General features: G+C 43.7%; 1 protein-coding gene across 1 annotated transcript in view; it reads right to left on the bottom strand.

The window, feature by feature from the left end:
- Window positions 1–16,324, bottom strand: part of LOC124281314 (probable N-acetylgalactosaminyltransferase 9) — a 34,432-nt gene that overhangs the window by 5,021 nt on the left and 13,087 nt on the right. The window contains exons 3-8 of the mRNA XM_046717341.1: window positions 16,064–16,241; window positions 5,616–5,816; window positions 4,220–4,337; window positions 3,810–3,897; window positions 2,235–2,332; window positions 852–986 (exon numbers count right to left, since the gene is read on the bottom strand). Of these exons, the coding sequence (XP_046573297.1) occupies window positions 852–986; window positions 2,235–2,332; window positions 3,810–3,897; window positions 4,220–4,337; window positions 5,616–5,816; window positions 16,064–16,241 (818 nt within the window). The remainder of the gene's footprint in view (window positions 1–851; window positions 987–2,234; window positions 2,333–3,809; window positions 3,898–4,219; window positions 4,338–5,615; window positions 5,817–16,063; window positions 16,242–16,324) is intronic.

Below are 16,324 nucleotides of genomic sequence, written 5' to 3'. Positions count from 1 at the left end.
TACGGAAAATCACTGTCCTAGTGATGAAATATTTTAACCATATTTAAGCCCAGGGCTTAAATTCAAAAATGCACAATATGTTGATAAAATTAAAAGAATTTTTTTTTAAACTCTTTTATCAGGAAACTGGTCTATAAAGTCAAAATTGAATGACCACATGGTTCAATTTAACTGCACGCACATCATAGGGGTTAAGATGATCAATTTCTGTCACAAATAACTGCCCTGTAACAGGCGTCCAAAATGTTCTGTAAACGTGATAACCTCGCACAGCACTACTAAAGTTAAAAACGTCGAGGTTCGCCATGCGTTTGGAAAGGGACGTCACTCTAAACATCCAGGATTTAAATCCAAATTTAAGCCCATGGGCTAAAATACGGAAAAAAATATCGTATTTTAGCCCATGGGCTAAATCTTGCGTGGGCTGGCTTGTGATTGTATTCATTACCCAATATTCATGACATGTACTAGTATCATATTCACCTCATTGTTGGATTGGCATACTAGATGTTGGATGGTCAAATAGAACATGGCTCCACATAGAATCTTACACTGCTATCAAGCTAAAATTGTTTAGCTAAACAATTTACACAGAAAACGTCACACTATACCATATTAAAACAAGAAGTTGTTTTCCATAAAGTGAATAAAAGGAGAAAGCAACCATAGTGGACCACTTGTGCCTACCAGTAATCCCTTTGTCTTTGGGACAATAAAGTATGTTTAATAACAATAAAGTGAATGATTTATATTCACCTCATATTGGATACATTGGAGCCCTACTGAATCTCCCCTCCGACTATCAAATATCCTGTCCCTCTACTGAAGCACATGACTGAACTCGTACTCACCAAACCCCAGGCTAGGACGTCCTCATCCAGAACAAACTTCTCTGGGTACACGTTGTCCAGGAACCACTTGAAACTCTTGCACTGCAGCTTCTTCCTGAGATCAACTCGGGCAGATATATCACCAAAGTCTTTATTCTACAACACAGTACACCGTGCAAGGTTAGACTGACTTATAAATCGTGAATTTTATGCACAGTCAAATGAAAGTTGACGGGACCTACATAAGCACTTCAAGTTACCCGAGGTTCCACACAAACGCAAAATGATGCCTAAAAGGGACCTGGGACTGGGACCGGGGACCGAAGGACCTGGCAGACCTCCAGATAAGATTTAGCTCATGTCGGTACTGTACCCACTGTATTTTTGGGAGTGGGTATTATGAATGTTGAGTGGGTATTTCATTTCCCGTTACCCACTGCTTTCAAATATGTGCGTATTTCAGTCACTTTACTCACCTAAGTATTACGTCATTGAGTAAGTTTACTAAACAGGTATGTTCTGCCTTATGTCATACCTAATCAAAACCAACTTAAATATAATGGAAATTATTTCATAAAAAATCACTTATCCTTTACTGACAGTACAACACTAGTCCTATACTAACAGTACAACTTGATAGCAATTGATGTCTTTTTCATTATGCAAGTGATTTTTATAAATATATTCCGTTCGCATTTGTTTTAAACTTTTGCGTATCTAACATTTTAAATGCGTAATTGGTACGCAACAATTATTTTTCAATGCGTAATTCTATGCGTATTTTACCCGGATACGCAGCTTATCTTGGCCTCTGACCTGGGACCGAAGCTGTTACTTCGAGATTCTGTCTCACAGTCCCTGAACTGCATCATTTTCCCTTCTGCCCAGCCCTTTCTGCAATGCTAAAGCTCTAAATGAAGTAAGTCTAGATTTCCTCAGGTTCTGAATCTCCCTTCTCACAGGGGCTCCTTTTCTATCTAAAAGAAATTGTTGGTTTCATTCACAATTTTATATATTCGGAGACTATGATGGGGACAATATTTTACTTCGAGACAATGGTCAGCTGAACACATCAGAGTTCGACACAACAGTGTCGGTATCATATTCAGACCCAACTGCCTCATCAACAACAAGATACGAAACGGGAGGTTAGATTCGGAGCAGTTGAATATACACCTTGCCAGGTCAGGCCGACTTTTAATCATGATTTTCATATTGAAACTTTTAGATATCATCTTCAGCCTCAGGTTATATTGCCTTTCATTTTGTGTTTTATTGGTCATGTTAAAATTCTGTCACCTCAGGCCAATGAAGATCAAACCCTGATAATCAGCCGACATTAGCATCAGAAAAAAGGGAAAGTCACGAACTGAAGTATAATAACCCTTCCACACAATACCTTACCCTCAAGTCATGTCTGTGCATAAAGAACAGCCTTTTATAATCGTCCATCCAGACCTCGGCCACCCTTACTGAGTTTAAACCATGAGTGTCCTTGCCGCCTGAATAAAAAGGTTAGTATCAGTATTGCTGAAATACATTATCTACATTTATTTTTGCACTAATGGTGAGCAGTGGGTGAGCTGTTTTTAACACTGCTTTTAGCAATATTCCAGCAATATCTCACTGGGGCAAACCACAGCAAAGAAGAAGAAGGAGGAGGAAAAGGAGAAATTGAGAGGAAGAGGAGGAAAAGGAGAGGAAGAGGAGGAATTGAGAGGAAGAGGAGGAAAAGGAGAGGAAGAGGAGGAATTGAGAGGAAGAGGAGGAAAAGGAGAGGAAAAGGAGGAATTGAGAGGAAGAAGATGAGGAAAAGGAGAGGAAGAGGAGGAGGAAGAGGAGAAATTGAGAGGAAGAGGAGGAAAAGGAAAAAAGGAGAGGAAGAAGAAGGGGAGAAATTGAGAGGAGGAATAGGAGGAAGACGACAGGAGAAAAAGGAAGAGGAGAGGAGGAAAAGGAGGGAGAAGAATAGGAGGAAAAGAAGAGGAGAGAAGGAGCAAAAGAGGAGAAGAAGAGGAAAATGAGGAAGAGAGAAGGAGGAGGAGGAGAGGAGGAAAAGTTGAAGGATGAGGAGAAGGAGAAGAAGGATCACTGCTAGCACCGTTTTTTGCAATATTCCAGCAATATCACACTAGGGAAAGAAGGACGAGGAGGAAGAGAAGAAGAAGAAGAAGACATATATTTTCAAAATCTGCTTTCAGTAACAACAAACATTTAACTGATTTCCAGATAGTCTAAAGATTCAAAATGCTTTGACATCACATCTGATCTTAATGACCAAGTTGCTTGAACAAACATTGAGTGAGTGAGTGAGTGAGTGAGTGAGTGAGTGAGTGAGTGAGTGAGTGAGTGAGTGAGTGAGTGAGTGAGTGAGTGAGTGAGTGAGTGAGTGAGTGAGTGAGTGAGTAGGAGTGAGTGAGTGAGTGAGTGAGTGAGTGAGTGAGTGAGTGAGTGAGTGTTCTTATGTTAAAACAGTTGAATGTATCATGCATGCTCGAGTCTGGACAAAAGATACCAAGCAGCATGTCCACTCTCTACAACCAAATACACACCAGCCACTAATGTCAAACTACTGTCATGGCAGTCTGTGAATAATCCAGTCTAGACCAGACAATCTGGTGACTGACATCATGACCATCAAGTGTTGGTTGATGCCCTTGAGCCAAACTGAGTACATTGTTGCCCATGACGTCATGTCGGGCCAGACAATCTGGTGACTGACATCATGACCATCAAGTGTTGGTTGATGCCCTTGAGCCAAACTGAGTAGATAGTTGCTCATGACGTCCTGTCGGGCCAGACAATCTGGTGACTGACATCATGACCATCAAGTCTTGATTGATGCCCTTGAGCCAAACTGAGTACATTGTTGCTCATGACTCATTTAGCTACAGACCACTGTCATATAACTGGAAAATGGCTGAGTACAGCATTAAACAACAAACCAAACAAAGAATTCACTCAGATCGCCATGGTTACCTGGGAATGTATAGGGATGACTGGAACGGAAGATATGACCGACACGGGAACACGGTAGAAACTCCAGCCGGCCCCCACACATCCAGGTCTGGAACACAGAACAGTTGATTAACCATTTGTCTGGCAGTAGTTTGGCATCACGTTGATTTATTTTCATTTTAGGTACCAAAGTACTGTGGTCACTTAAATCAATAATTTTAATAACTTCGGTTTACAGATAATGGCCCATAAAATAATTTCACTGAGAAAAAAGTATTGCCATTTCAACAAATATTAGACATAAAGAAAACAAAATGAAGATGACAGTTGTTTAGAGATTCACTTCAAAAACTAAACCTATGAATCAATAGCCTACGGCCAACAACTGCCATGTACAGAAGGACATGATAAGCGAAAGTCCCTCAACTTACTCTGAAGGAGATCTCGAGGTTCTCTCCTCCCCACACGTCCATCCCGTCATCATAAGCTCCGATCTCCCAGAAGAACTTCCTGTCCAGCGCCAGCAAGCCTCCAGCCATTGTCGGGGAGCTGTGTATACGGAAAAGCTTAATGATTAATGACACGAATATGTAATATATTCATGAAGTCAGGACAAGACAAGACTAGAGGTTTGAAGAAAGGACGTCTTCCCTAATCTTGTACTCATATCTACATGAACGGCTTGAGGCATTCAGATTGTTTTCTGTGACCACATCAGAATACTAAAGATTCTCCATTTTCAAACATCACAGAAACCTGCATACTTTACTGAACTGTCACAGGAGAACAACGGTTTACTGTCTCAGCTCACTCAAGTGTTTGTGGATAAACCTCTACGTCTGTAATGTCCACTAGTGGTGGTCCGATTAATTGAAATAATCGAAGATTGTTCGCAATGACTAAACGACCAAGCAATCGATCATGTTTTCTCATAATCGAAAATAAACAATTTGGGAACACTGTATTGCTTAAACAATATTTTTCACAAGGTTGGTTTTGTCTGTTACATTTCATAAGCACTACAAGCTCGTTCCAAGTCAGGATTGAGTTTATCTTAAAGACTCCAGGAAATGTATGTTCCTAACAAACTAGTCAACCTTTAAAGATGTAAAATTTGCAAATGTGTTTTGTGCAATTTGCAAAATACTCGAAAGAACTGCATGTTTTTCTATATTTTTGGTGCGTTAACAAACATAACCTGGAAAATTTGATAAATGACGCTAATCAATTATTTTCGATGATTGATCGGTTGTAATGAACCGATCGTCAATTATGAGATTATAACCAATTCCCAACACTGATGTCCCCAACAAAAGATTTCACGCTATGCACTTCCTTCTGTGTGAGGCTCAGAACTTGTCAGTCATTCTACCTGTAATGAATACTATTCTACCAACTGCAGTTTGCTAGCCAAAGGTTGAAGGCAGGGAGGTAAGAGTGAGTGAGTTTAGTTTTACGTTGTTTGTAGCAATATTCCAGCAATATCACGGTGGGTACATAATTAATGGGCCTCACACATTGTACCCATGTGGGAAATCGAACCAGGGTTTTCGGCATGACGAGCGAAAGCTGTAACCTCTAGGCTACCCCGATGCATCTTGGAGGCAGGAGTTTGGTGCAGACGAAAATGGGACAATAAAGGATTCGAACCCACAATATAGGTTTCTGGTGTGCCCAGGGATAGAGGAGAACAATACATTTTTTCATTGGTTGTTTAATGCCAATGTTTGCCTTTGTTAAATGTATTCCATAAATAACTGAGTCTGGACCAGACAATCCATTGATTGACACTATGATCTATCAGTCTACACAATGAACAATATTCACCTGATTGGGTCTGTGTATTTCCGATGAACTTTCTCCCTCTCCGGGATGTCTCTCCAGGTGAAGTGCATACTCCAGGAAAACCCACCCACGTTGTAGCCCCCCTGTCCGGAATACTCCAGTGTGTTGTCGTTGATGGCATCAATTATCGGACACACCACCGTCTTCCGGTTTTCTTGTATACGAGCAAGGATCGGTTCCAACCTTTACAAAAGAATACATGAAAATTAAATCTTCTGTTGTTGGTATTATCAATAACAGAGAGTGAGTATAGTTTTACGTTGCTTGTAGCAATATTCCAGCAATTACACGGTGGAGACATCATTAATGGGCCTCACACATTGTGCCCATGTGGGGAATCGAACCCGGGTCTTCAGTGTGACAAGCTAATGCATTAACAATTAGGCTACCCTACCGACCCCATCAATATATAAGAGAAACAACACAGATACAGTCATCCCTCGCCATAACGCGGGTTTGGGGTCCATGGATGACCCCTCGCGTTATTAGACACATGCATTATAGTAACTATTAGGGCTGGGACGATTCACTGATGCACCGATACATCACTATACATTTTAGTTTGACGGTTGATACAGCTATCATATCGCTGACTGGTGTATCGATACAAAACGATACACAACTTTTTTTCAAAACAGTATTATCTTAAATATGTTAATACTTATGTGGAGAAAAATACGCAAGTAGGATAGAGTCACTTGTTCCTTTATTACAACAGTGTTGGAAATTATAACATAAATTGTATATTATATACTTATCCTATCTCACGCTATGCACCTCTCTTCTTCTGTACGACCATGTGTGGAAACGTGCTGGGCCCCTTTCCTCAAAGCGATCGTAGCGTTACGACAGTCGTAAGTCTATGTTAAAGTATGGGAGTTACGATCACCTTAGCGCTACGATCGCTTTGAGGAACGGGGCCCTGTAGGCTAAGTTGAATCAAACGTTCTGGCCTCTGACCCCTGACCTCTGACCCACTCCATAGCAGGACCTGTCAATCATCTCCATAAGCGTGCAGATCACTTCGATGATAACCTGACAGCCTGCCCTAGTCATTCTCGTCTTGGAGCTCCCAGTAATCTGTGATGTGGGGCAGGTCGGGCGGGTATCCTTCGCGTGAGATAGGATAAGTATATAAAGATACAATTTATGTTAAAATTTCCAAATTTTAAACTTATCCTATCTCACGCTATGCATTATCGCACGGTTGGATGGCGGGCCGCAGATTACCCCGTGTGACTCTACAACCATGAGGTCGCATAACACAAGGAAGCCAGGAGAAAGCACCAACTCCCAATATGCTAACTCAGAACTTGTGATGGGTTGCTTCGGATATCCCTTGGCTTACTCCGCACAAAAACTCTAGGGAGTGGGCACTCCCGAATTAATGTGGTTTTCAGCCGCAACTTTTGACAAGCAAAAGGATGCAGTTTGGTAAGTGACCCCAGTGAATTAAAGTTGAAGACCTTAATCTGGCCAGTCCCTGCTTTGGAACTACCCCCCACAGACACGCGCTGGAGACGGAGAAAGAGGGAAGAGCCCGGTTGCTCGACTTGTTTAACGTTCAGTACCGATCTCCCTCCCAGAGGCGAGAAAGGACTTAGGAGCGGAACGCTTCGAAAACCATGTTGGTAATCGGAAATCAACACTTCACTGACGTGATTGCTCGAGGAGTAGAGGTCAGTAAGCGGAGTGTCGACCACCTCTGCATGTAGCACAAGACTGGCCTCTCAGTCTATCGAGTCATAGCTTATGACAGTGCGAACACGCCCTAGTTGCCTAGGTCAGGTGGTCTATGCCCAAAAGCACCAAGATAAAGATGACATCGATATCTTCCAGGTACACAAAGCAAGACCGACGCGAGAAAGGATTGCTTCTTATCTGTGAGCACGGGTCGATACTTGCTAGGACCAAAAGACCAAACTGGTGCAGACCTTCCACGTCTATAACTGAGATCGTGAAGATAGTGTGAGGCGATGACTGTGTCCGATCTCCAGAAGCATCCCTCTAGGATAGCTGGAAGGGAGCAGTTCCGATGAAACGCCATGGTAGATGCTAAGGCCCGGGTCTCACGAGGATTCGCCATCGTGGGTGGAGGAAGGTCTGCATAAGAGTAGGCACGTAGGATTGTAGGAGAGACTTCTGAGGTTGAGGCAGTAGACAATGGGATGAAGAGTCTCTTGCCTAAGTCGGTCCTTAGAAGCAGCCAGGTATACATGCCATGCCCGAACAGAGCATAGGGAAACGTTTTCTGTGTCATCATGACCCAATATAGAGGACAGTGGCGGGACCGGAAATGTGCGGTCCGGCTGACCAGGTAGTTGATTCTTGGCCACAAAGTCCAACTAACCCCAAGGAAAGCTTAGCATGTCTTGACCTCCCAAAACGCACTCGGGATATGTTGAGGGCGTGTAGCTCGGAGATTCGTGCAGCAGTAGCCAAAGCCATGAAAAGGGAGGTCTTAAGGAGACATGTTCAAAGACCTTCTCCTCCGAAGGTTCGTAGTCCGCTGACGTAAGATGATTAAGCACGCGACGGAGAGGTCCCAAGCTGGAGGGTGGAACTTCGGTGACTGATCAACAAGCTTAAACGACCTGGAACTGTAGATACCTTCACACCTGAGGCCTGTGCAATAACGGTGTTAAGAGCAGCCAAGGGAGTGGACAGTGTAGAACCCTTCAACTTCTTGGTGGTTCGAAGATGTTGGAGGTACTCTGCAACCACCTGCAATGGTTAAGAAGCTATACCCTTCGTCCTGTAGGATGCTTCAAATTTCTTCCACTTGTTATCTTAGAGAGACCTAGTGGAAGTGCGATGCGCTGTATTGATGGCGTCGAATTACCGGCTTCGATATCCTTGGCGTCAACCTAACTTATGTTGATGCCAAACGCGGAAGATGGAGCGCGATTGGGAACCAACGCCAGGTGATCGGAGTATTGGTGAAACCAGAAGATCGCCATGTATCTGGAAGAGGTACGTACAGGATCGGGCTCGCCATTCCACTTGTAGATCTACTTTAACCACCCTGGCCGCCAGGCGGTCGCTGACCAAAGCAGTGTCATCCGCTGGAGTTGTGCGCAGTTACAGTAGTAAGTGTGGAAGAAGGGCACTGGAGGAAACGCCATGACGCTTGGGTCATTCCACAGGAGGTAAGAGATTGCCGCGGATCTCAAGCCAGAGGCAGCAGGTGGTTGAAGCCAAGAGTGCTTAGCTGGCTTCGGCTGCCAGCGGAAAACAGAGGGTCTGTAGCTGTTGGTGTAGCTTCCACTCTGTCGGATAGGGACGAAGTGGAGGGGACAGCTTAATCCGCGAATGACATTCTTCACTCCTGGAATAGGGTTGGCCCGAACGGAGAGGTTGAGCTTGTCCACCAACTGGAAAAAAACAGTTGTCCACTGCAGGAGTTGAGGAGTTGATCCCATTGTGCCACACGACCGGTGCTGTGCGCTGTCCGACCGAATGAGGTCGATCGTAGATGTGCTTGCTTAATGAGTGATGGACAGAATCACCACCCTGATCTCAAGATTGTTGATGTGGGGGGCGAGATCTATGAGAGACCACTGCCCTGCCACCTGCTGATCGAGAAGATGAGCTCCAAACCCATGTAGAGATGACTCGCACAGGTGGAGAGTCGGGACTTTAACAAAAAACAAACTCCACCCCAGACATTCGACTCTTCCATCCACCATAGGAGATTTGAAAGGAGTTCCAGAGGAAGAATGATCAGAGACAGCAGACCGCCCACCCTGAAGTGTGGAGCCAAGAATAGCTACAAAGGCCAAAGTTGAAGTTGACCCCTGAGGGTCAACGCTTGGGCCGATGTCAAGAGACCCAGAAGCTCCTGCCATAGACGAAGAGTCCTGGGTTGAGATAACGCAAGGGGAACTAACCGCTGGATCTTGGCAAACTGATCCTTCGGCACAAACAATCTGTTGAGCTCCTGTGGTCAACACCGCACCTCGATAAACTGCAGGCGGCAAGAGACAGGACTAGTTCCGACTTCTAAATATTGATCAGCCAACCTAACTGGTGAAGTAGCTGCATCGTGAACTGCATGAGACGTAGTAGAAGGGCACGGTCACTCTGAGCCTGGATACAGTTGCCAATATATGCTTGAAGCATACCTCGCGATGGAATAAGCTGTTGTGATGGATTCCGGCCATCCGCGGTAAACAGCCACAGGCCGAAGAAATTTCAAACGGGAGGACACGCCATTGATAATGGGTGCCCTCGAAGACGAAGTGAAGAAACTTGCGATGGTTCGGGAATAACAGGATGTGAAGGTATGCATCCTGAAGGTCGAGACTGATCATGTAATCCCCCAGTTTGATGATAGTCTTGATTAGAGCCAACGACACCATACAAAAGCTGTATGAGGCGTAGAAACACTCAAAAGATTCAGAGTAGAACCTTCGTACCAAAAAGATTGAGGTAAAACCCTGGTTTCAGGATTCAAGGATTCGTGAAGTTCTGCAGCAACGTCGCTATTGTGGACCGCAGCACAGCCGTCAGACGTGTGGGATACGTCCTGCGATCCGGAAGTAAGGTGAGAGGAGGATTGTCGATGACCGGAAGCTGATACCCCCTTGGAGACAGGGGAGAGCACGTAAGGGTCATCCAAAATGGTCCAATTGAGAGCAGAAATCCCAAGTCTTCCGCCTACTGGGGACCCCGTGATAGGAACGACTGGAGGCGGAAGGTTCTCGTCGTGTTCTGATATCAGCAAGTCACGGCTTGTTGGGTTGCTGACAGGAGGACTGATTGGAACCATGGGTAGGTCTGGAAGACGTGAAGGTTCGACGATGACGGCTGGCACGACCTCTGCCCGAACCTCTCCCCCAAAAGGAAGTAGGAGCTCCTGACCGCAAATCAAGATTAGCCGGTACATAACGAGCTGGCCGTCATGTACATAATGAGTCCTCAACCAACAACCGCTGGAACTTCAACAGTTCTACCGAGACTGCAGATGAGCATCTTGCCCCACTTTGGAGGCAACATCTCTGATCTCCGTTAAAGAGTGCCCTGCCCGACCATGGCTAACGAAAAAAGGTCTGTCCTAAATCTGCTTTCCCATGAGGATAAGTGCAGCAGGCCCCTGCAACACATCGCCGTGAAGTAGGAAAAGACATGGGCCAACTGGTCCAGGATGATCTGAAACTGTCCTTGCAATAAGACCATCGCAGCCCGAACGTAAGCCTGCTGAGGAGAAGTCGCATGTGAGACTGACATAGCCACCGCTTCCGTAGCCATCAAACAAGATTGAATGGAGCCCAAGTTCCCCGGATTATGTCGAAGCGAAATAGCAAGTCTGCCGATGATCTGCTGTGAGGGAGACGAAGATTATCGGCAATCCAAACCACCAGTTGGGGCACATTAACAGCATCAATGCTCACATTGGAATATGAAAAACCCTCTGAAGTAGGAGAGGACGTGGCTGACGGCGGAACTCCTCCAAGGTTGAAGAAGAGTGGTCGAAAGGCTGACTAACTGCACAGTCGAGGAAGACGCTGGAACTTGTTGACCCAAAGCCAAAGCCACAGCCTGAACGATAGCATTAAAGTCCATATGGTGGGATGCCGAACCATCAGACGATGGGTCCCAAGAAACTGGACGAATAGGTGTGGTTGCAGGTCCCGAAGCGGGTGGCAAAGTCGAACCCGGGCAGGCATGGAGGGTTGACGTAAAGATCAAGTTAACCGCTTAAGAGGATCCTGCTGGTATAGACAAATCCTGTTGATGAAGTGACGCGAGCGTTACATTCGGTGAAGGCAGTGTACTGGGAAGCAAACACGAACCCACTGTAAATGCCCCGCCCGAAGAACCAGTAGAGATTGTAGGAAGTGCCGCTCTCGTGGAACTAACCCCCGCCGTTGAAGGAATTAGATAAGAAGATTGAAGCGCCACATCCGGAGGGAATGGAACTGTAGATAAAGCCGGAAAACACCAAGTCGAACCAAGTAGCACACTAGCAGCTATGCGAAGTTAACCGCCAGAGAGCTGCCAGACTGGAGGGAGCTGTGTACCAGGAGTACTGGAGGCAAGCTAATAGGAAGCAAGCACCGAATTGGAAACAAGCGCCTCACTGGAGGCTAGTGCCAAACTGGGATCAAATGCCAAACTGGAAGCAAGGGCCAAACTGGAAGCAAACGCTGAATTGGAAGCAAGCGCTGAACTGGAAGCAAGCGCTGAACTGGAGACCAGCACCGAGCTGGAGACAAGCGCCGAACTGGAAGCAAGCGCCAAACTGGGGACAAGTGCCGAACTGGAGACAAGCACCGAATCCAGGCATGCAACCAAACTGGAGACAAGTGCCGAACTGGGAGCAAACGCTGAACTGAGAGCATTAAGGGCCGAACTGACAGTAAGCGCTGAACTGGTAGTAAGCGGCACTGTGGTAGCAAGTACCGAACTGATAGTAAGCGCCGAACCAGAAGGGATCGACGCACTGGATACTTGCTGCACTTGAAATTGATGGTGTTCTGTAGATAAATGTGACGGCATACAGAACAGAAGTAGCAAATGGCGCATCAGAAACCCTCAGTACGCTGGTAGATATCAAGGGATGATATTGAAGCGCTGAACTGGGAGCAAACGCTGAACCAGTCCAAAGCGCTGAACTGGATAAAAGTGGCGCACTGGCAGAAACGTCGTACCAATCAGCAAGCTGGAAAGCGCCGAATCCAGAGCAAGCACCGCTTGCGAGTGATTGCCAGTCAATCCAAATGCCGCACTGGAAACCAGTCCCATCAAATGACGAGCGCTCTGTGAAACTGTCACCAGAGAAGCCGAACGAGCTCGAGCAGCAGACGTAGTTAACACAACTACTCTGGGTAGAAAACAATCTACAGTGGTGACAGGACTGGACGTCTGCAGATGAAACAATTGTCGTAAAAGTCAGACGCATCAGCAAGAAACTCTTCATTTGGAGACGGAGAACGAGAGCGACGATCTGACTTAAAGTGCTTCAATGAAGAAGGACCCTCAGAGGGTTACGGCGAAATCGGTTGGCCATCTGCCTGGATGCCACCCGGCGATACTCTGAGAACGCATCATCGTCAAGTCCAGCACAAAAAGTGCATCGTTCTGAACAGTCACACCGTCCCAAACAATCCACACAACGCGAGTGTGGGTCTGCCACCGAAAAATTACTGTTGCATCTAACGCAGTGCTTGTCGTTTCTTAAATGCACTACGACTTGATTAGCCCATGATTGAACAAACAATCAAATTCACTGAAAAACAGCACACGTCTACACATGGCAACAAGTAAGAGAATGACAAGGGCAGGCTGTCAGGTGATCATCGAAGCTATCTGCACGCTTATGGAGATGATTGACAGGTCCTGCTATGGAGTGGGGCAGAGGTCAGGGGTCAGAGGCCAGAAAGTTTGATAGAACTTAGCCTACAGCCCGTTTCCACACATGGTCGTACAGAAGAAGAGAGGTGCATAGCGTGAGATAGGATAAGTTTAAAAATTTATTGTTATACACAAATACCTTCAAATAAAATCATTTTAAATCTTAATACTGTGTCATTCTTTCAAGGTGTATGTATCGTGATACGTATCGTATCGCAGGTAAAATATCGTGATACATATCGTATCTTGACATAGTGTATCGTCCCAGCCCTAGTAACTATTACGTAACGCGAAATAAAGGCCTATTAAAATCATATTTCCATGGACATAACAAAATTGCTATTTCATGTACTGTGCCCAGTATAAGGAAACCCCTGGCATTTCAGCTGTAAGGATGAGAAGACCAGGGCTTAGACTAAAAGCCCTTTTAGCGCTAAGATAGTCCTAACTTAATGTTATATGTATGGCACTTACGACTATCTTAGCGCTAAGAGAGCTTTGAAAATCTAGGCTCAGTATTGCTGCATGAGAGGCAACTTCTGAATGCAGAGAGCAAACTCACGTAAACTTCACACATTGCACACATACAAAAGACCTTTCATGGTAACAGCTTGTGGTGATGTGCATATGCCAATAAATATCATAATCAAATTGTTCATTCAACTGGCAGTAAGAAGGAAAATGCCTCCAGATGTGTGCATAACAGAAAATGAAAAATCACACATGGGTTTACAAGGATTGAAACTTGTGCTTGATCTGAGTGCCATGGCACGGTAAATAATGCAATGAAATATTTCCAGTGTACCCTGGCAGCACGACTAAAAATTATAAAATGATAACATGATTCATTCAATAGAAAACATATAATTCAAAAGCTATTTTTGCACCCTATCAAACTGTTTATCTGTGGCAACCTATCTCACGGCTTAACATGGGCATGGCCATTTTGAATGATAGTCAGCATAACATGAAATCACACTTTGGATGATAACATTGCTTGTGGGTTAGTTTATCTGTCTGGGACAAAGAACATGAATAGTAGTTGCAGCCATGATTTTGTTCAGGAAATGCAGCTCTCAAGTTTAGAGGTTTACATGTTGTTTACTGATTATTAAAAATTCAATTCAATTCAATTCAATTCAAATGACATAATTGTTCGGATTATCAAAATGTATTGGCACTACTATCTTTTCCTGCTCTGAAATGTTTATAGTCAAGAGCTCTCCCTGTGAATATATTAGTGGTGTAACGATTCATCGATAGTATCGATGTTTACATCGTCAACTATGCGATACGAGTGCATCGATACAAAACACACTTAGGTAATATATCAGGATATTTATATCGCAAGGGTCCATGATACATCGATGTATCGCCACAAGAGACGATATATCCCGATACAACTTGAACACTACTTAAAGTTATAAGAAATATTGCATTAGTAATAGGAAAGGAGTCTCTTTGAAATACTTCTGAATTTTAAAAACAAATTGAACCTTAAAGGAATTTGTTTGTGTCTGTTATCTTTGTTACATGAACAAAGGAGTCGGTGTATAAGTGAAAGAGTGTGAACATTTTACAAACTCTGTGAACTGTAGAATACTTGTCTTCAAGTAATTGAAATATGTTTTAGCTGTTTGACAAATAACACTTCTAACAACTATGAACAATGTCTTACCTTTGTTAAGAAGGAGAACAAATAGAAGATATAATTTAGACTGACTGACTGACTGAGTTTGGTTTTACGCCGCTTTTAGCAATATTCCAGCAACATCACGGCGGGGGACACCAGAAATGGATACAATTTAGAAAGCAGACTTAAGAGTTCTTGTCAGTGATTCGGAATTCTGATACAAGTTAAATTAAGTTGTTTGTGAAAGCATTGGTGTAGAAACACAACTTCCAAAAGGAAACTTCACTTTCAAATTTATATATATATTAGATTAAGGTATGCTGAATATGTTTGACTGTACTTTCTTAAGCATTAAATGCTGAAACTTATTTAACCAACAACTGTTTAGGTGTGTGTGAATGTAACACAAGTTCTGCTGTATAACAAATAAAGTTTCAGTCATTTTATCGATCATATATGTTCTGTTATTAGAAATTGTAAATTATCGGGATACGTATCGTATCGCCACTATTGCATCGTGATGATAATCGTCTCGCAGGTTCCTTGCCAATACTTTCATGATATATCGTCTCGACTCATTAAACTGGTATCGGGGGATATATTGTCTGGCCACTTAGGCCACGATACACAGCTCTAGAATATATATATATTTTATAAACAGGAATATGTTTATAGCAATATGTATCATATCAAGAACTATTTATAGCAATACGTATCGCATCGTGATCTATGTATAGCGATATGTATTGTATGGTATTGTGATCTATGTATAGCGATATGTATTGTATCGCATGGTGATCAATGTATAGCGACACATATCATAATATGATCTATGTATAGCGATATGTATTGCATCGCATTGTGATCTATGTAGAGCGATATGTATTGAATCGCATTGTGATCTATGTAGAGCGACACGTATCATAATATGATCTATGTATAGAGATATGTACCGCATTGCAATCTATGTATAGCAATATGTATCATATCGTGATCTATATAGAGAGATATGTATCGTATCCTGATCTATGTATAGTAATATGTATCACATCGCAAACTATGTATAACGACATGTATCGTATCATGATCAGTGTATAGTGATATTTATCGTATTGTCATCTATGCATAGTGATATACATGTGTATCTTTTCACCCCAAATAACAATATATAATAGCAGTGTAATGTCCGTCTGTTGTGACGGCAACCTGAATATAACTTGCACCCAAGGGCAATAATCCATTACAATATATTTATTGCTTATACAGCAATTCTGTGTCCACATGAGCAATCAATTATATTTGCATTTCAGGGTAACATTTTTAGCTGATCATACTCTTAATATGCATTATACAATAACCTTAAGCCAGAAAGAAATTTGAATTTTATAAGATGGCAAGAGTCATGGAAATTTCAGCATGACACGGAACCCCAGACACTCACCACTGTGTCCCAGCCTCACAGTGAGAATCCAGGAACACGATGACATCACCCGTGGCAGCCTTGGCGCCTTCGATACGGGCCCGTATCAAGCCACTCCTCTGTTGGGTCCTCACCATCTTCACGATGCCATCAGGCCAGGTCTTCTCCACGTAGGTCTTCAACTTGTCTCCCAACTCAGCTGCAACAGAAAGGGAACTGGTCAAATACACAGGTGTATATAACCATTGTAGTATAGTTAGGTCTCATACTTAGATGATATAG

Source organism: Haliotis rubra, unplaced genomic scaffold, assembly GCF_003918875.1.
Source record: "Haliotis rubra isolate DU_JTF1 unplaced genomic scaffold, ASM391887v1 Scf108, whole genome shotgun sequence".
In the NCBI taxonomy this organism is placed as follows: Eukaryota; Metazoa; Mollusca; class Gastropoda; order Lepetellida; family Haliotidae; genus Haliotis; species Haliotis rubra.
The sequence above is the reverse complement of the archived record's forward strand: the minus strand, read 5'-3'. Positions and strand labels throughout refer to the sequence as shown.